At 33.5% G+C, this 20,190-nt stretch overlaps 3 protein-coding genes and 1 long non-coding RNA gene across 5 annotated transcripts; 3 read left to right on the top strand and 1 right to left on the bottom strand.

Moving 5' to 3' along the window:
- Positions 1 to 4,029: 4,029 nt before the first annotated feature.
- LOC105768793 (F-box protein At2g26850) lies at positions 4,030 to 8,220 on the top strand. Its single transcript, XM_012588968.2, has 5 exons — positions 4,030 to 5,695; positions 5,809 to 5,888; positions 6,024 to 6,202; positions 6,657 to 6,731; positions 7,710 to 8,220. Exons 1-5 carry the CDS (start codon positions 5,015 to 5,017, stop codon positions 7,895 to 7,897), a joined length of 1,203 nt encoding a protein of 400 aa, XP_012444422.1. The 5' UTR covers positions 4,030 to 5,014; the 3' UTR covers positions 7,898 to 8,220.
- Positions 8,221 to 8,815: 595 nt separating this feature from the next.
- Positions 8,816 to 11,657, top strand: LOC105768794 (Holliday junction resolvase MOC1, chloroplastic). The gene is made up of 6 exons (XM_012588969.2): positions 8,816 to 9,344; positions 9,484 to 9,589; positions 9,674 to 9,726; positions 10,217 to 10,348; positions 10,588 to 10,660; positions 11,214 to 11,657. Exons 1-6 carry the CDS (start codon positions 9,006 to 9,008, stop codon positions 11,303 to 11,305), a joined length of 795 nt encoding a protein of 264 aa, XP_012444423.1. The 5' UTR covers positions 8,816 to 9,005; the 3' UTR covers positions 11,306 to 11,657.
- A 224-nt stretch (positions 11,658 to 11,881) lies between these two features.
- Positions 11,882 to 14,535, bottom strand: LOC105768795 (uncharacterized). Its single transcript, XM_012588972.2, has 4 exons — positions 14,172 to 14,535; positions 13,926 to 14,090; positions 13,122 to 13,196; positions 11,882 to 12,180 (listed from the first exon to the last, which is right to left on the bottom strand). Exons 1-3 carry the CDS (start codon positions 14,452 to 14,454, stop codon positions 13,171 to 13,173), a joined length of 474 nt encoding a protein of 157 aa, XP_012444426.1. The 5' UTR covers positions 14,455 to 14,535; the 3' UTR covers positions 11,882 to 12,180; positions 13,122 to 13,170.
- Positions 14,536 to 15,571: 1,036 nt separating this feature from the next.
- On the top strand, positions 15,572 to 17,836 carry LOC105771018 (uncharacterized). Of its 2 annotated transcripts, none has more exons than XR_001126386.2 (2): positions 15,572 to 16,208; positions 17,098 to 17,836. It is a non-coding gene; the product is annotated as an uncharacterized LOC105771018 (long non-coding RNA). The 2 variants fall into 2 exon arrangements; XR_001126385.2 differs by having other exon boundaries at positions 17,093 to 17,836.
- The last annotated feature ends 2,354 nt before the right edge of the window (positions 17,837 to 20,190 follow it).

The raw sequence follows: 20,190 nt of genomic DNA, 5'->3' as shown, positions 1-20,190 counted from the left end.
TGACTTTAATATAATAAATTTTATTATTCAATTGACCCAAGTTAAGAATTTTTTTAAAAAATTCTAAACTATTTAATTGCTAGCCTGTTCTTAATAAATAGTACATGAGTAAAAATCATTTGCAAAGTAACATTTTAAGGGATAATTTTAATTAAAAAAATTTAGGAGACAATGATTAATAACACTGATCAAGCTGTTAATTATCGAACTCCGCGTGTTAGCCTGATATTCAGGGTGGTCACCATCCTAGGTGTGACCTGAATTCAAATCACACTAGTCTCGTTGCTATTAGAGCTTTGACCTCCTCTTATAATTCACCCAAAAAATGTATTCTATTATTTAAATTTCGGATTGATAATATAAAAAAAGTAACTTTTTTTAAATTAGAAGATAATAACGTCAGCAAAGTTAACAAAAGTTAGTTTTTTTCATTCATTTTAGAGTGATTTGACAAAAATGTAGGTTTAAAGATTAAAAGATGTGAAAATTAAATGGAATGTGCCAATTATAAAAATGTCTTTACATATAAATATTAATTATAAATTGGCATGCGCATTATTGTCAATACAGGAGAAAGTAGGTTCAAGTGTGCTGAAGCACATTATCTTTTTATTAATGAGTTGAGGAAGAGCTATGAATAGTTCTAAATTTTGTGTAAAAAAAAGATATGATTAGAACTTATGAGATTTTTCGAATATATATATTCATTATAATTAGGTCAACTTAAATTAATGTATCATATAAATTTTAATTTAAATAGTGATTTGTTAATTATAATGTTCTTTTCCTTTTGTGCAAGGGAATTTAACGTCTAATGGGGAACTTAGAATTTCTTTTTGCATTTTGTTTGAGTTAAAAGGGCCAAAATTATATAATAAAAAAATTCAACATTCCATCTTTAATCCTCAGTAGTCAAATAAAATGAGATTATTTCTATATTACTAAATTTAGTATTGTTAGCCAAATAATCTTTTTTATGCAAGCATCACGTGGATTGTAATTTCGGGTTTTGAAATTCCTATCTAAACGTGAGATTGTGATTTCAAATTTTAAAATTCCTCTTTAAGATATCATTAATTTCCATCCAAATTGGGAAGTATGATTTGATTTAAAAAAAAACACTTGATTGCGTTAAGAGTAAGTGTTGGGGTAATAGAGGATCGAAAGAGTGAAGTAAAAAAACTTCACAAATGGATTTAATTTGATGTCAGTTATTTTTTATTTTATTATATTCTAAAAATAAATATAACAATTCAGACTCCTCTGTGGAAAAACATTTTCTAACAGTCTGTAACTCTTAAGAGTTTCATGAACAATTTTACTTGCAATTTTTCAGTTAAACTGTATCATAAGTCCTATGTTTTAAAATTTTAAAATTTAGTCTTTATACTTTTACTTTTAGGAAATCAGCCCATCTACTTTCAAATTTTAAAATTTAGATCTAACTGTTAACACTTAAAATTATTTTGTTAAATTAAGTTCATTAAAACGTTATTTTTTGTTACATGATTATCAAGTGAGTTTTTTATTTATTTCAAGATGTCACACTAACAATTTTAGCGTAAAAATTTAATGGTGTTAACAAATGACTAAAATTTTGAAATATGAAAAATAGAATGATTAAATGATTGAAAATAAAAGTATAGGGATTAAATTTTAAATTTGTGGAAAATAGATGGGCTGATGGCAGATTTTAAAATTTATAAATAAATTTAGAATTTTAAGGTTGATGGATGATGGTTTAGGAATTTAAAGAGTAGGGTTTAGGGTTTTAAAATTTTATAAAACTTAACACTTTAAGATTGAGGGATGAGAGTTTAAGATTTTAGGATTTAAGAGAAAATTATAGTAATACATGCAAAATATTAAATTGCAACTAAAAAAATTATATTATATCTTAATATTAAATATTAAAAACTTGTTAAATTTTATAAGTTTTGGGTTTAGTGGTAAGATATATTGCATTATTAAAAAATTATACAAGTTCAAACATCAGAGACAATATGTTAGAGGACCACCACGAACCTCAAATATGGATCGTAAAATGAACATGAAAAAAAAACTCACTAAAACATTTGAAAAAAAAAACTTGCTTAAAGAAAAAAAGAAAAAAAGAAAAATTGTGGGTTGGATTTATTGAAACTTACAGGCCGTGAGTCACTGGTAAATCAAAATTGAAATTAATACAATTCGTCGAATTATATGCATTTAAGCAATTTACTTCTGATCTCGATAAAGTTACTCGAAGTCAATTTGCACAAGGACAATGATTACGTGAGTTGCTTAAACAATTTCAATCAACTCCTCTTATGGTGGTAGAACTTATAAGTATTTATAGTGGAACGAATGATTATCTTGATTCATTATAAATTAGACAAGTAAGGAAATTTCTCGTTGAATTGCTTAAAAACGAATAAAACTCAATTTTAAAAATTGATATATTCTATCAAGACATTCATTGATGAAATAAAAATACTTTCGGAAGATACTATTTAAGAACAAATGGAACATTTTCGACTTTAGAAATAATTATATATATTTTAAAGAGAGATTATATATATTTTAGTTGAATGGTGTAAAGTCTCTGAACAAATAATGAAAAACATCAATGAAGTCGTGTTGTTTTATTGCACCGAGTACTCGATCTTTTAAATTTCATCAAATAAGTCCTTTGCTCAACAGTTGATGATGATGGCATGTCCTTTATTTGCTTAATTAGCAGCACATGCAGATGATTTTGTTGATGTAATTCTATTTTATTTTATATGTTACATATATAATTTATAATTTTTTAATTTACAAAAAATAAAAAAGTGAAAAAACTATAATTTTAATACTTTCACATAATACACCTTTTATCCCTAAAATAAAAATACTGTATAATATTATTAAAAATATAAAAGAATAGCTTATAAATTGGAACTCCTTTTCGATTGGACCAAGACAAAGGAGATAAAATTTTTTTAAGTAAAAGAAAAGCAACAAGCACGTGAAAGTCACGTGTTAACAAGCTAGTGGCTCAACTGCCCTTTCCCTTCTTTCAGAAAAGAAAAAAAAAACTGTCCTTTCCCAGTTCCACCTTAACTTTTGTTATCATTTTTTAGGTAGAGAAGGAACATAACTTGTATAGATAAACTAGTTCACAGTACGTGTAATTGTCAATGAAAAGAAATTAAAACAATAATTATCTCTAGGTCAGCTTGAAGGTTCCATAATTGGGCTTCTACCCGTAATTTTTGTTATCAGTTGCCCGACATTTTGGCGTCCAATTTTAAACTAAATTTTTATGTTCATTGATATTGAATTTAGTGTTTAGACTTATCTAGATTATTAATTTATTTGTGTTTAATAATGGTTTGATTTTACTTTATTATAAAATTTCTAATTGAATGTGATTTGTAGTTGTTAGAATAAGCATGAATCAAATTGGATGCTAAGTGGCAAAATATTTCGATAGAAGCATGGATTCGGTTGAATTAGCATTATCTAAGGAGAGTCTCATTCATATATATTCTGCAAGTCGTAGGCCTAAAGGAATTATTTTATTAATTCTATAGGTGACGATATTAAGAGCCTTAGCACATGAGAAGGTTGTCACCACCCTGAGATAACCATTAAGATTTTCACCCAGCTAATTTCCTTTAGATACGATCAATAATTGACTGAAAGATGGCGGAGATTGCAGCTAAGTTAATACCCAAAATACCAGCTATCCAAGGCTTTCTATTGGCTTCACCATCTCCAATACTCAACTGCCAGGTGGTGAAACCTGAATGGTCCAAAGCGCTAAATAACAGGTGGGCAGGCCACTTGAACACATCCCAAGCCTTTTTAATATCCAAGATTCCTTCTACATACGTTATCCCAACGGTTGCTTTGTATGGCTAAACGGATTGTCCTCCCACATTTCATTAACTCGTAAAAACGAAGACTAAATCAGAGAATATCAGATGAATATAATAATTTTTCTCACTTCACTGCTTCTCTTTATTAATATCCACATAAATTTAATTACTCCTTTTAACCTTAACCGCCCATTCCTAGTCTTCCTCTAACTGTCCCCCATCCCTACCCATATTTTCTTTTTCCAAGAACCAAAAAAAAAAAAAAAGAGATAGAGAATTTGATGAACAAGGCCAAAATTGGCGAGGAAAGGTGAGTTCATCTACTTGTTCATCAAATTGCTCAATCTCTTTCTTTCTTTCTGTTTTCGGCGTCTTTTCTTTCAATTCCGAACTAACCCAGATTTATTGTTTTGGAATTTTTTCCCTTCACCTTATTATATTCAAAAAGAAAAGAAATTTATGTTTTTTCGTTTTCTTTTCTGAGCAAAAGGGTACTGTTTCTCAGAGATTTTATGGATATGGGTCTTTGTATCTAGACGTGTTTATCATCGATAAATATTATTTTGGGGGCATAATTTTCCAGGTGTCAGAAACCCATATCAGATCTCAGGAACCCCACCACCACCATCTTCCTTCATTCTCCTGTTTCTGGGTGCATCCACTAGATCTTCTCTCATTACATGACGGCTATTTAGGTTGTCTGTACGACCGAGTTTTTTTTCTCTTCCATTAAAAAAAAAAAGGGGGAAGGAGCTCTTTGTTACAGTACTACTTGGTAAGCTTTGTATTGGAGGGGTTTTAGATTGGCTCTGAGGTAACTTTTGTGTTACCAAACAAAAATTTCTTGTTATATTAATTACAAATCCTTGTTCTGATTAGTCATTGACAAGGGAGGCCCACCTTTGGGGGGTTTGGTGGGCTTTGATTATTTACCAATAAAAACCCTTTTTTGATTTTGATTTTGATTTTTCATCAAAGTTAGTCTTTGCTGTTGTTGTTTTGAAGATCCCACTTCTATTTTTTGAAGGTTAAGTAGGGCGAGAGAGAACAGGAGAGACAACTGAGTTCTTCCATTATTATTATTATATTGTTTTGCCATACATCATTGTATTTAGACCCATAAAAGAATTCACCTTTTATTTCTTTCTGTTTTTCTCCTATATCTTGGAATGCTACTTTACCTCTTCATCAGTTGTTTCTCCATCATCTTCTTTATAAAGTCCTTAACTTTGAAACCACCCCCACCATGGGCAGCTGAGATGAGACTATTGTCTCCCTGGTTTAGGAAAGACGTTTCCTTTTTTCTCAGTTCCAGATTGATCAAAAACATTCTTGGTCTTGCTTATTTTACCACAGTCGTTTCCAAAATGTCTCTCAAAAAGATGTCTTTCACTTCAAAAGTTGATAACTTTGAGGAGGTTGAAGAAAGTGCCATGTCAATTTTGGACCTACCAGATTTGGTCTTGGAATGCATTCTTGAAAGGCTACCACCTGCTGCTCTTTGTAGTATGGCTGGTGTTTGCAGCTCTTTGAGGAGTAGGTGTATTAGTGACCATTTCTGGGAAAAACACATGAAAAAAAAGTGGGGTAGAATTATTGGTCCTGCTGCTTATAGAGAGTGGCAATGGCATATAGCTTTAAGAACAAGAAAGGATTCAAGCCATTTGATGCAGGGGAAGCCAAAAGGTCTGATGAGGGTCTTGTCAATTGTTAGGCCATCTTGGTGGATTAAATCAAAGGTTGATGATAGTAGTAAGCAGTGTTCTTTGCCAGATGATTCAATCATGTCTTGGTTTCTTGCTCTTGAAACTGGCAGATTCTGGTTCCCTGCTCAGGTTTATAACCGTGAGGTACTTATGAAGCTCCAACTCCCATCTGCTAAATCCAATTTAACCAGCAAACTATATGCTGTTTTTTGTTTCCTTTTTGGATTCTAAAAATTCTATGTTCTGCACTTCTGTAGAATGGCCATGTTGGGTTTATGTTGTCATGTTATGATGCAGAACTGAGTTATGATCCCCGTATTGACACCTTCAAGGCCAGGTAATTAGGGAGTTGAACATAATTAACATACTTTTGATTTTGGTATGTTGGTTGTAAATAATTTTTTTCTGCTTCAGAGGATCAAAATAGGCCTAATACTTGGAAATTAATCTTAGATTGGTTTGGTAATTTTAGGTACCCTCCTCATGGAAGGAGGGCGGTCGCCAAAGAGGGCGATGTGCCATGGGAAAGGCTACGAGCACCGCCTTTCGACACTTCACCACATGATCTTCACATTTCTGATTGCTTGAATGAGCTACGCCCTGGTGATAACATCGAGATTCAATGGAGAAGAAACAAAGAATTCCCTTACGGTTAGTTCTTCTTCATACCAGTCCCTTGCAGTATTTCACAAGTTCTGTTTCCTTTCTCTCCAAAACTTTCCTCACAGTTTCTGTTGGTTTAAGATGAAGAGGATTGAGAGTTGTGTTCATGAAAGTACTGCAGTGTTAAAAAACATGACTTGCATATATGGAACTTTCCATTGAAGAAGAAACTGTGTTATTCACTTTCAGAAAACACCAGTGACCCCCTATATCATCTTTAATTCCTCTGATGACTAGAGGAAAGCTTTTAACCATAGAACAAAAATATACTCTGCTAAGAATTAAGCAGCAGACTACTTTGTTATAATAAGTATTCTTACCCTAGTATTGTGGAAATCATCCTTCTACAAGTACTTCTAATGCAATTTGTATGCCAACAAATTCTTTTAAATAATACATATTAATGATTTTACAGCTGATATGGTAGCCATATATGTTGCAGGTTGGTGGTATGGTGTAGTCGGTCACTTGGAATCGTGTGACGGGAATGATAATTATTGCCGATGCCATAATAGTGGTAACTTTATCTCATCTTTTATTCTTTCAAATGGCAGTCTATTATATTCCTTAGGGATTTCCTTTAAAATGAGAATCTAACCACCAATTTCGTCTTGAAAGATTACTTTCGTAGTGTGAACATCCTGTTTTATCTGCCTTCGAAGATAGACTAAGGGACATATCTTCTGCATATTAGATGAGGATACAAAGTGGAATGGTTTAAACTTGTTTTAAAGAAATTAACCGTACGAGAGAAAGAGAGAGAGAGAGTAAAGGAGTTGTTTAGATATTTGCTATACTTATGCTTAATATTCATGAAAGAAGGCGTCAGGAAATTGTGGATGAAATAAATATGAAGTTAACTTTCATGGAGGACACACAAAGTTAGGGCAGGTCACTTTCATGAATCTTATATTTGCAATACTTGGTTCATGAGTTGCGCTGTTGTGTTGGTCCCAAAAGATGAATCGTTTTCATTATGTCATAATTTCCACCAGCATGTTGATAACTTCTATATCAGCAGAATATTTATGGCCAACCACACTGAAAAGAACCCAATGTCTCCTGTGGACTCTGTTTGTTTGCTTATTTGGAATCTTTCAGCTGTGTGGGGCTGGAATGGTTGTTCTACACTTGTAACATTTTGATTCATTTTCACTAGTTTTTTATACCAACGGAGCTCAAATGCCCCACTAGTCGACTTACATCAGCACTAATTTCCTATCCTTTCTCCATCAACATAAAAAAGAAAGAAAAGGGTCTCTTTTGGTCATCATTTTCAACTTGAAAAGGATAAATATACTTTAAGCAGACAAGTATTCCTGGGTGTCCACCTGTTAGGATAAGTTGATTAATTCAGTTTTGGGATTTTTTCCGATGTGGTTCTTACAGTTGCAGGAATTAAATTATAATGGTGTTGGGTTTCTTGTATTGAATTGAATGTGCAGTGTAGCATAATTAATTATTGATGATCGAGTTACTGTGTGGTTTCTAACAGATACAGTGGTGTTAGAATTCAACCAGTACACCGCAGGCTCAAGGTGGAGGCGTGCCACAATCAATCGGAAAGAACACCGAGAGGAAGGAAACGAGGCAGATGGATTTTATGGAGGAATCAGAAAACTTTGCAATGAGGAGGAGATTTCCACATGGAAGCGCCTTTGGCCATCTGAAATCCTGGAGTAGGCAGCCTGCATGCGAAAAAGTCACCATCCTTTCTGTGCAAAAATTATCTAGTTTTTGCTCTACAAATTGATGCTCTTGGAAACTGAGATCAAGTTGAAAGTTGCATGAATGTGGAGTGCGTAGTGAATGTAAAATTCCCATATTTACATGCCAATATAGTATATCCCACTACCAAGGTTTTGTTGAAAACCATTTGGAATTGGAAACCCCATTGATTATGGAAGAAATATGTATACCTTCTAGAGCTCTGAAATTGTAAATTATTTTATCTTTTCCAGCCATTGAGATTGGGTTATTTAAGGAAGGTGCATTTTAACAAGCAAGCAATGCCTCAACTATTTAAGGAAAAAGATGCAACTGTATTTGTGTTACGTGTCTCGAGTTCCATCGTAAGAGGTAACAGTATCTTCTTTTTTAAGGAATCTTGAGCCGAGCATCACTTTTCCTATTAAAACCAAACATTCATACATTATGAGGAGCCTCTTTTCTAATTTAGTCCATCATATTATCCCAGCTTAATCGATTTCAATTTATTTTAAGTTTATATAAATTTGGTAGGCTATTCTTGTACACAATTAATATTTTAAAAAAAAGAGTGAATTTTAATTCGGGTTGGTTTGAATTGACCCAAATTAAAATTAATTATTTTTATTCCAATTCAATCATAAAATATATAAGATAATAACTTTATTTTTAAAACTATAGAATATAACTTGTATTTCTACATTATAAATAAGTGAATGAGTTTAGCTAGGTGGCCTATGTAGGAAGATCAGGCCTTGAACTTGTATTTGGGCTTGGTTCCGGGCTCAGCTCCTTTGGATTCTGGCAGGCTTTTATTGGGCATTACTAGACGACGACAACGATACCATTTGCCTGTCTTGGTCTTTGACATGAGAGGAGACCCATTTTACGCTTCATATTTTCACAAGCCTCTCCGCTGAAATGGAAGGGGGAAAAATCCCAAACAAAAGCTCAGTTTTGACATTTAAAGCCGTTGGATAGGCTGCCGTATATAATATTATCCAAGTTAAACAGCCGCTGCCGTGCTCAAATATTTTCCCCGGTTGACGTTGATACATAATGCAATGAATTGAATGAATGTTCCATGGAAATCCAACTTCTTCCTCGGACCCATTGCATGGCTTCACTCTCTTCCAAGCTTTATAAACCCCTCCTCTTTTCTTCTTCTTCGAAACTTGTACCTTTCTCCTCATCCTCTCTTTCATCTTCAAGTACAAGGGTTTCTTCAAGCAACAGCCTCAAGCTCTGTGCTGCTCCTCTCGAGGCCGGTTGGTTGGATTCTTTGTCTTGCCCTTCCCCTCACGCCGCTGCTGACGATCCCACCCGGACCAATGCCGATTCCACTTGGGTTATCGGTATTGACCCTGACCTCTCTGGTGCCTTGGCCTTCTTGAAAAGTGACTCGTCTGGTTCCTTTGCTCAGGTACTTTTTGCTAGCACTTCAAATATCACTTTTTTCTTGTCAGCTTATTGCTAAAATAAAATTCTCGAATTACCTGTTAATTGGTGCAATGGGTTGGGTTAGGACATGGATTTTCTTATGTTAAATTGTTCGATATTAGGTATTTGATTCGCCGCACTTGCCTGTTCAAGTTGGCAACAGAGTTCGAAAACGTTTAGATGCACGGTCTATTGTTCGGTTGCTTCAAAGTTTGGAGGCTCCTATTGGTATCCCTCTCTAAATCTTTCTCTTTATGTGTCGATTCAGCTCCACTTTTACTTGTGCATTGATTGAGCTAGTCTTTACTCCAGGTACTGCTGCATATATAGAGCAATCTGTTCCCTTTCCAAAAGATGGGAAACAGGTTAGCATTGTTACCATAACTGAATTTTGTTGGACTCTTTCCAATCATTTTATTATTATTCCTGTTTGTCATCGTCATCATCATCATCATTGCTACCATTATTTGTGTCTCTTTCTTGCAACCCTAATTTGCTTTTTTTATTGGTGTTATCACACTTGTGTTTCCTCTTGCAAATTCTGTTGCCTTAAATGTTTTCCAAGTTATTTTACTTTCTGTACTTATGGAAGCCTACTAGCCTTGAGCTGCAAAAAGGAGAGGTAGTCCTTTCCCGTCCTGCAAAATTCAACCTCCCCTTTCCCGAAGTCCTGACCTGAGACCTTCGAGTGGAATTCTCAAGCTTTAATAACTATTTGGCATCTCTTTGTGGACTTTTTTAGCACCTTTCCTTCTGTATTCTTATACATTCATCTGTTGGAAAAGAACTGTTGGATCAATTGCTCCAAGATTTCAATAGTTTGTGCTGATATAATTTTCTTATTTCTTAATCAAGGGTTGGTGGAGTGGAGGATTTGGGTATGGATTATGGATCGGGATACTAGTTGCCTCGGGGTTTTCTGTAGTTCCAGTGTCATCTTTGTCGTGGAAGAGAGAGTTTGAACTTGCTGGAGCTGGCTCTACAAAGGTTGGTATAATAGTGTTATTATCTAATAACTAGTTCTTGCCTATTGACCAATTGCTAATTTGAGATAAACAAGGAAAAAACTGTTATACTGGTGTCTTAAGTTTTTCTTCCCATAGGTATCAGTCTCAATCATTGCATGCCTGAATGTGTCTTAAGTTTCAAAGCGACAGTTTAAGCTATCTTACCGCCTCAATTGTGATTTTTCTAAGTGTATTTGTTATCATTCTGGTTTTTGACAGGATGATAGTCGGAGACTTGCATCAACTTTGTTTCCCTCATTAAGTGATATGTTGAAAAGGAAAAAGGATCATGGTACGTCTTCTGGTTTCCAAATATATAGCATTCTAATCTCTATTTGTTATTGTTAATACTTAAACTGTAAAGAATCACCATTTGCATTACGTAAAATTTCCTGTCATCTGCTATAATGTAGCAGTTACAGTCCATATTCTTAATTTTCTTTCCCCCTTATTTCCAGTTAGGCATTTATCTCATTTTGTTATCAGACAACTGTTTATAAGCTCCTAATTGCTAAAGCTATGTGACTCTTTGTTCTCTGCCTTGTTCCTGATAAACTCGCTATAACAAAACTGCCACTTATCGACTTGTTGGTTGATGCTATTAAGCAAGCCCTTTGCACCTCTGCTACCTTTGAACCTTGACAAATAAGCATGCTCATCATTATTCACCTACTCTTAGCAAATGATCTGTCTAGTCGTATATTTTGAGTTTTGAGCCAAGATTGGAAGATAAAGTTTGATTTAAGCAAGGTCTCCCTAACTGTATTTGTAGATATTCTCTTCTCGACATTTTTAACTTGATTATTCTATTCTCATTGGCTTCTGTTTTATTTGAGCTTTTTAAGGAAGGGCTGAGGCTCTTCTCATCGCCACATATGGAAAAGGCCTGAGAATGAAGGTAGACCCATCACTTCTTGTGGAAAAATCAGTTCAATAATGCCATCTTTGCATTGCTGCACTTTTGACTGTTAACCATCCTCTTAAGGCTGGCTGACTTGAATGGTATGAAAATAGGAAATTATAGACTGCTGATTGAATATTCCATTTGGAAAGCTTTAATTAATGTCTTATGCTCGGTGGGAGGAAGCTCGCTTGACTGGAGTTGTATATTATCATTGTGGAAGTGATATCCATTATTGTTATATGTAATTTTGCTTTTAGACTGTTAGCGTAAGTTTTCAACTTAGTTTCATGTTCCATCCTTAAGATGCAAGTGAAAGTAATTTCTTTCTGTGGATGTTGGTTTTAATGTTAAATGTAGTTCTAAGGCACTCTGAATTCCATGATTACTTGCATTTGGCATTTGAGAGAAAAGTAACTCTTATCATTGTCAAATCTTGGTATCTGGTTAATCAACTGCATTTTTTTAGGTAATACGCCTGATTGAACTTTATCTTAAATCAAGCTCAAATTTTAAAATTAATATTCAATAAGGGTCGACTCTAAGGAGGTGACTTTTTTCCCATCAAGCATAGTAAGTATTGAGCCTTGACGAACATGTACAAAATGCAAATCAAACACAACGCTACGAAGACTGAAGATACCATGGTCTTAAATCTTGACAAACAATAATTACAAAATCTTCATGTCAGCTTGAACTTCTAAGGTACTCACCAGGCGTTGCTAAAAGCTAAAAATCAACTGATTGAGAATGGAAGACTCACAAAGGTTAAATCATATAACTGCTTGCTGGTCCGTTCACCATTTTGTAAGAAGGACGTACATGAAGCTTTGACATTCAAGAAAAATAAAACACGAGGAGTCAAGGGAATGCAGGAAACACCAGAAATCTACACCTTCTGGCAAGAAGACCTGAAAATAGTAGCTTCTCTGGTTAGCCATTGCATATTTTCAAGATAAGATTGAAATGCATACTCTATTCGTTTCTTGTGTTCGTGCTCCCTAACTCTAATAAGTCTGTATAGCATGAAAAACACAGGATTAGATAATAACAGTTCTGACTCTTGCAAAAATGAGAATGCAATATCCTCAGTGAGCTTTTCATGACGATAGGTTCACTATTCTGTTTCAGAAAAATTACATGGCATTCTCAAATCTCCAGGTCAAGCCTTCAGAAACATTTCATTGATGTTTTGAAACTTTGAGCCCCTACCTAACATATTCTTTAACAAGTTGGCTAAAAAATTCAACCACATCGAATAAGAAAAGAAAAACGGAGAACTCTATCTTTGTGTAAAGAAAAAGAAACTACAACATATATAGGCCAGCAGGTGAGGTTGGTTAGGTACTAACAGCAATAATAATTTACCCAACCTATAACAAATGTGTTTGGAATATATCTTACACTAAATTGCTAATACCTTGAGACCACAGAATCTTATGCTAGTATAGATTACTGTTCCAAAAACTCAAAAAGATGGAATAGTTTAACCAATTTGTCATTGTCTACATAAGAACTAGTTAACTGAAGTTTGGAAACTCACTCCAAGATAAATCAATCAAACTTTTTCCACATCATTAACATTATTGAAGGCTGAAAGAGGTTCAGACAAGACAAATAAAGTTATCTTATTACATAATTTCATTTATTTCAATTCAAAAGAACAAACAAATTTGAAGAATGTAAAACACCATATATTTTGGTTCAATATTCTCTTATTAATGATTGAAATAGTTAACAGTCAGATCTTCAAGAAATCATTTTAAAGTTCATTACTAGGGTACAATGGGTGCCAGTTTAAAATTTATGATATGAACTTGATAAAGAAGAAAAGGAAAGAAAAAGAAGATACCGATAAAATCATTAGAAAGACCAATAGCATACAGCCAATGTTGATGTTGTCAGGAACCTTCTGTGGCAGTCTTCTCTGTGATTGCATCTCAATTTGTCAGACAGAACTCATAAGCACAACAGAGCAGAAAGAAGCTAAATTAAAATGGAGAGACAAATCTCCAAATAGACACACACATATATATATCTTTGAACTAGGAAATACTACTCAATCAAATAACAAGTTTTCCAAGCTACCCGCTGTTTTAACAAGACAATGACCCGTAATAGCAAGATAATCAAACAATATTAAAAATAATAATCATAAAACCATCTCCTTATGGTGGCACTTTCTAAGCTATTTTACCGAGTTTCTTCATTTTTCTAAAGTATACCTATGCCAGGCACATTTTTGGACCTAGGTATGAGGTTATGATCCTCATATCTGACACTCACTTCCGAGGGTAACATAGGGTCTTCTTGCTTTCCCAATTGATTGAGATGGCACCTCTAGTTATGACTAGTTCAACCTTTCACTTAAATGATATGATAACTTTCTCAGTTTGCATATTAACACGGCTTGCTTATAAAGCCAGAGCAAAGACCACAATTGAAACTACGAATAGAGGATAACTAACATGCTTGCCAAACTGAGAGACGAATATACACAACTAATTCCAAAACCCTCTACTTTGGGACCATTTCCCTATCTCGCTAATTATAACCATTCCTCAAATTTTCAAAAAAATGGAACTGATCAGACTATTGGAGAGCATAAAAGGGTTTAAATAAACCAAAAGTAGAGTGCGGTGAAAATGTTAGTTACCATGTTGCAATCCCATTGATAGCATTCGGTCGATATTATCGACACGCCGCTGAATTGATTTCAAAAGCAAATTCAACGACAAAACTCTCTTTCTGACATTAGAAAACTTGACAGCATGCTGCATTATGAATGGTGACGGAGCATCTTCGAGTAATTGATCAAGCTCTATTCATAAACTAACATTAGAAACAGTTTTATCTTGCACCAATATTCAATTTAATCCAGAAAAAGGGGGGGGGGATTAACCTCGGGTAAGACGATCAATTGAGGAGCTAAGGATGTCTTGACTGGCGAGAGTATCGAGGGCTTTAGAGTCGAAGTCTTTGATGAGCGAAGTAAGCATGGATGATAAAGCTTTGGCTAAAGCTTCGGTGCTGAGATCATTGTTGGATTCAGATTCTGGGTCCGGGGGTGGACTGATTGAAGAATTGGAAGGAGTTACCTGCTCTGAAACGCCGCCAATGGTAGCGGCGTTGTGATTTGAACCCTGGTTTTCCTTTTCCATTTCCTTTTCGTTTTCGTTTTCCATTTTCTGAGTTTTTGTTTGTAAAAATCAAGACTACTCTGGAGTCTGGACTTGGAAAATATGAGCAACTTCTTAAGTGAAAAAAAAAATGTAAACAAAAAGAATGAGTCTACAAAATTAAATAAAATGTATTAATTTTATCATTAATTTAAGTAATAATATATTAATTAGATGATAAAACATTAAAATATTTAGTCATAATAACTTATTTGGCCCTTCAACTTTTTAAAAATAATTTTAGCTCTATATTTAATTTTTTATCATTTTAGCCATTAAACTTGTATTATTTGTCAAAATTACCCAAAAAGATGAAAAAGTAAACATTTGTTAACTTTACTGATATGGCATCCACATCACATTAAAAATTAATTAATTTTAAATTTTAAAAAATCAAAGAATTTATAAAATTATTTTAAAAGTATAAAAATTATATTTTAATTTTTAAAAGTTTAATTAATTGCTAACGTGCCAATCCTTGTGTATGTCACGTTAGTAAAGTTAACAAACGTTAATTTTTTAATTAACAAACAATGCAAATTCAATAACTAAAAAAGTGAAAATTTAAATGAAAGGTTAAAATAACATTTTTATAAAGTTGGAGAGTCAAAATATCATTATGCCAAAATTTAAGGAACAAAAGTATAATTTTATCATATATTTAAATAATTATATAATATATAAAATTTATAATTTGACATTTAAAATCATTTTAATAACTTAGTAATTCCATTAGAATGAACTCAAATAAACTTAAAAGAGTGAATTTGGGTTTAGCTTGTTGTAAGCTGTTGATTCAAAGATTATATAAAAGAAATAGAAAATAGAACCTGAAATTGGGTATTCGATAACGTCCCCCATGGCCGGGTTCCATATTGGAGGTAGGCCGCTGAACCCCAAATGAGGGGCTTAAAATTAGAACATCTAATCTGTAATAGGGCCTCCAAAGGCAAAAAATGAACCAAAAATATTTATAGGGCTAAGAAAAACCCCGAAAATTGGATATCAATATCAATTGTAGTGTTGAGTGTCGTTGGGTTTCAATTGGACTGATAATTAAAATAAAAATACTACTATTTATTAATCTGAATTTTGTTAAAGAAAATTCGAAAGGAACCGTTATCATGCTTCATCAATGTCTTTGGCGTCAAAACAAAGCACATGGATTGAAGGAAGAGGCGATTGAGTTAAGCTAAATTCCTATGAAACTTTGGAATTTTAAATTAATTTTACTACAACTCTATCTGGGAAATTCTACAGAAAGTTCTTACAAAAAGCTTATCATAAGCTTCAAAAAGTAGGAGCCTTTAGATTGAAAAAAAAGGATAAAAGCAAAACCGGGATTTACCGGTTATAGGTAATCAAAGAAATTCACTAAAGGTGAAAAAATTCTTCTTTAGGTTAAAAAAACATTTCTTCCCCAAGCCGCCGTTCCCCGTTCCTCCTCCAGACCCATTCCGGTCGACGCCACCGCCGTGTTTGCCACTCTCCGACGCCGGTCGGAAAATCTCGCTACATCATCAATGCCGTAGGTTCTGTTCAAGGCAACATTTTATGCCATCCCATGCTTTCCTCTTCTTCACCGCGGTTCTGACCGATCCCGCTGGACATCGTTGCCGTGTCTGTCATTTTCCGATGAATAACGAAGCCCAGTGCCTCGTCAGTGCCGTAGGTTCCGATTGGTGCATTTTGGTCGTTCCTCTTCTTCGCCGTGGGACGGGCTTACTGCTCTCGACGTTCCCGCCCTCTTTTGACAATGGGTAATCTTTCAATTCCTTGTCTCTTTTCTTTTTCATTTTGACCTCCCTTTTTGACAGTGGTTAAAGAATATATAATCTCTTTAAAATGCACCAAAAAATTGAAAGATTTTTTTTTTCAGATTGCTATGCCGTTACTTATTAGTGTAATTAAATAAAATTGTTTGGAATGGATGAAATTAGAAAAGGGTTTTCTTAGATTTTGGTTCTTTAATTTGGTGCTTTGAGCTTACAATGATTGTTTGGAAGTTGGAATCCTTAGTGATCGGCAGAATAAGCTTTATAGGTTTTATATTAGCTCAATAATTATTCAAAGTTTAAGTCTTTGCTCCATTCCATTGATAATTCATCGCCATTTAAAAGCTCCCCTTTCCTTAGTAGTTGAATTCATGCTCTTTTCACATCTCCATTCAAAGCAGTAGGTTCCTCTTATTTGTTTGTACGAAATTATTATAACTTTAGAGTTGAGGGCATTGAGGAGTACATTGCACTTGTTTTCTTTAATGATAATGATGATCTATAGGGCGACGCGTGTTTATTATTATTTTTTTATAGTGAACACATGAATGCTTGCATGGGGATTGGCATTAGACCATTAGTGGTTTAATGATGTCCTTTAATTTTGTTTTCTCATCTTGAGTAATGGAACTATATATATAATGCATATATTATTGACCATTATTGATGGAATTAATTGTGTTTTTGCATTGTTTAGGGTACGTGGTATGTATTGATGATAATATGTCATTTTATTTGATTTTTAGCTAAATGGCATCTGGATGGGTGGAATCCCATCTAGATGGCTTTGTGAACTGTTTTGGATGTATATGTTCTGATATGTTGCTTTGTTTTGTTGATATTTATACCATGATTTTATGCGTAATTAGTATAGTGATATCAATAACGGTTCTAATAGCAAGTGGGTTCCCAAACAAACAACAAATCCTAGCCTCTAAACACTATGTTGGTGTCGTGATCGAAGGAGAAGAACGAGTGAGCGGTCAAGATGTTCGGGGCCAAAATAGTTGTACCATCACCAATGTGCATGCCTTCAGCAACTAGACCATGACACAACAAGGCCCAAAAAAGGAAACAAACATCTAAACTGCCGTGAAAATTTGCCGAAACCATCAAAAGGAGTGGAGCCACGACCATCATAAGTGGCCTCAGCCCCCAAATAACAGAATTGGTGCAGTGAGTCCAAAGCCCAACGAAATTCAATCGATAGAAAGCCTGGCAACGACGGCATCTTACATATGCTCAAAAAGGACCAAGCCTAAGTGAACAGAAAAACAAGCACAAGACATAGAGAGAGCCATGCTCCAAGCAAAAGCATACAGAAACCCACACAGTGGCAGGGGTCGGCCCAAATCACAGCAGCAAAATGTCAAAAATCCGCCGTGCTGACAGTGAAGAAGAAGGGAAAACCCTTTATTTTCCGATCGCCTGGAAGGGACAAAAGAAACATCTTGTTCTTTCTTCAACAATTTCTGATCTCTAGTGGACCTAACTCTTTTAACAGAAAATAAAAATCAAGAGCATGATTCATTTCTCTTAAATTGTACAATGTATATTGTTCCACACCATAAAAAGTAACTATTATTTTAGTAATAGATGATTTATTAAATTAAGTATTATCTAGTAGTAGAACAAGTTTATATCTCTAATTAATTGGCATTATGACATTTTAAAATCGGTTCGACCCATCTCAAATCATAAATAAAATATTTAAATTTAATTCCATCATGTGAAAGTATTACCAACCCTACTTGGCTATTTCCACTTAAACCTGAACATAGGAAGATCAATCCCCTGCAAACACATCCGCTCTCCCTAAACCTTTTTCTTTTTTGTACGTAGAAAAAATCTTCATTGGGAAGTTATATACTTGTATTCTATTAAAAAAACAGCCTTTTTGTTCTTTAAAATTGGTTCTTATAAAGAATAACATTACCAAAGAAGCAATGAGTAATGGGAAAAATCAAAGGTTTTCTAAGCTAATCATAGTTATTGAGATATCCAAATGATGGTGGAGCACCATGGGGACTTTGACCAGTAAAAAAAATATATATATATATATATAAAAAAGAGAGAACAAAAAGAACAAAAAAGTGAAAAATAATTAAAGAGTTGAAACCTTTCTCCTCCTTTCTCTTTGCTTGCCCACCAATTTATATGTTTCTCAGCCTTAATGATGCCTGTGGTACCCCTAACCTCATTGTCTCTTATTTAGATGAATATTCAACCTATTTATATATATATATGTGATGCAAATATCTTTTTCATTTTTAATTCATATTAAAATATAAACCCAACATAAATAATTAAATAATTTTTTTAATAAAATATGAAGACTGTAATTAAGATAATAGATTTTTGGAAATCATTCCCAATATTTGTCATAGTTGTTCCCAGTAGCCCAAAATCAAAGCACTATCAAGAGTGGAGGTGAGTGTAACTAATTATGAGAAAATTTAAAGAGGCGAGACACTTTACTTTTCTAGTGCATGGGGCTGAAATCTGTGTTAGATATATCAATTAGCTCCAAATCCAATAGATATCATACATGGTGTGCAAGGCAAGAGCAACTGAAACATGTAGCTAGCCAAGCTAGGAGGCTTTGAATGGTAGGAACCGAAAGTATCCAACCAAAGCAACTACTTGAGGATGGTTACTGCCCTTTTTATACTCCACGTCTACATACTTTTCACCACTGCCTGCCCCAACAATAGCTTGCAATTATGATTAGCTTATCAGATTCTGGATTCAGATATATTTATATATATTAAACATAAATATCAAATACAATTGTTTTATTTAAAAGATGAAAAATTTTAAATAACGAAAGACACACATATATATATGCTACAATGTAATTTGAATGGTATTTTTCTTGGGATGGAAAAAATCAACAACAATTAAGTTAAATTCAGAAAATTTTCCAAAATCTCACCTTATCTATATGGAATGTGATTCATAAATGGTATAATTGTTATAAATAATTATTTACACTAAATATCAGAAACAAATAATAATACTAATAAGTTGGATGTTCAAAAAGAAATGATGGTGTTAAAGAAGATTTTCCATATATTCTACCTAGTTTTTCAGGGAATTGGGCCCCTAACTGCTAAAATCGATCCACCATTGTCGACTGACTTTCATGTTGTTCTAGGGTTAATTATTATTTTCCCTGAATTATATATTAAGGGGGAAAAAAGTGAGTGAAGACAACATCATTTTTTCCTTGGAAAAAAATTATCATTCCAGCCCATCTGTCAATTCCTATTTCCTACCTGTTTGACTATTTTGATATGACTATTTTTTTTTCTTCACTAAAACTTTGGTATTTATAATTATATATGATGATGAAATTTCAAACCTTAGGTGATAATTTGGTTAGTTGGGTAATTCTTTCCTTTTTTTTAATAGATTTGGACAACAAAAAATCAGGAACCCATTCAATGGAGGAATTAAATAATAATTATTATTGTATCATTTTTATTTTTGAAAACATAATATCATTTTTTCTCATCTCTTTAAGGCTTTTATATTTGAATCCATAAAAAAATCAAATAAAGTGGCTGAACAGATGAAATTAAGACAGAAAGGAAATAGACAAATAAGGTAATGGATATGCATAAAATGAATGCAAATTTGGAACACACTTCTTTTTAGTATAGCAAGCTTCTTCCTGAAGCCAAAATTTAAAGTGCTTGTTTGATGGAGAGGGAAAAAAAAATCGAGGTGAAAAAGAGAGTGGAATCATGAGGTTGGAAGAAATTTAGATTATATGTATAACGTACATGCTTACAAAATTCAATCATTCCACCCGAATATATGAACGATTTATAATTATTTATAAACTTCACCCCTTTTTTTTCCTCCTTTTCACTGTATTTGTACTTATATAAATCTTTATTATTGATTTTTGTAAAATATATTTTCTTCAACCTTTACACTTTTTATTAAAAAGAAGAAGATA

This window comes from Gossypium raimondii, chromosome 5, assembly GCF_025698545.1.
Source record: "Gossypium raimondii isolate GPD5lz chromosome 5, ASM2569854v1, whole genome shotgun sequence".
Taxonomy (NCBI): Eukaryota; Viridiplantae; Streptophyta; class Magnoliopsida; order Malvales; family Malvaceae; genus Gossypium; species Gossypium raimondii.
Note: the sequence above shows the minus strand (reverse complement) of the source record. Positions and strands in the feature narration are given on the sequence as shown.

What these genes read in the sequence shown, in the direction of transcription:
- LOC105768793 (XM_012588968.2), top strand. Translation starts at nt 5,015, where the DNA reads ATGCTACTTTACCTCTTCATCAGTTGTTTCTCCATCATCTTCTTTATA. An exon ending in ATTGACACCTTCAAGGCCAG is followed by an intron (nt 5,889 to 6,023) that starts GTAATTAGGGAG and finishes TGGTAATTTTAG; the next exon opens with GTACCCTCCTCATGGAAGGA. An exon ending in TTGCCGATGCCATAATAGTG is followed by an intron (nt 6,732 to 7,709) that starts GTAACTTTATCT and finishes GGTTTCTAACAG; the next exon opens with ATACAGTGGTGTTAGAATTC.
- LOC105768794 (XM_012588969.2), top strand. Translation starts at nt 9,006, where the DNA reads ATGGAAATCCAACTTCTTCCTCGGACCCATTGCATGGCTTCACTCTCT. An exon ending in AAGTTTGGAGGCTCCTATTG is followed by an intron (nt 9,590 to 9,673) that starts GTATCCCTCTCT and finishes TCTTTACTCCAG; the next exon opens with GTACTGCTGCATATATAGAG. An exon ending in CTGGAGCTGGCTCTACAAAG is followed by an intron (nt 10,349 to 10,587) that starts GTTGGTATAATA and finishes GGTTTTTGACAG; the next exon opens with GATGATAGTCGGAGACTTGC.
- LOC105768795 (XM_012588972.2), bottom strand. Translation starts at nt 14,454, where the DNA reads ATGGAAAACGAAAACGAAAAGGAAATGGAAAAGGAAAACCAGGGTTCA. An exon ending in AATTGATCGTCTTACCCGAG is followed by an intron (nt 14,091 to 14,171) that starts GTTAATCCCCCC and finishes GTTTATGAATAG; the next exon opens with AGCTTGATCAATTACTCGAA. An exon ending in ATCAATGGGATTGCAACATG is followed by an intron (nt 13,197 to 13,925) that starts GTAACTAACATT and finishes ATGCAATCACAG; the next exon opens with AGAAGACTGCCACAGAAGGT.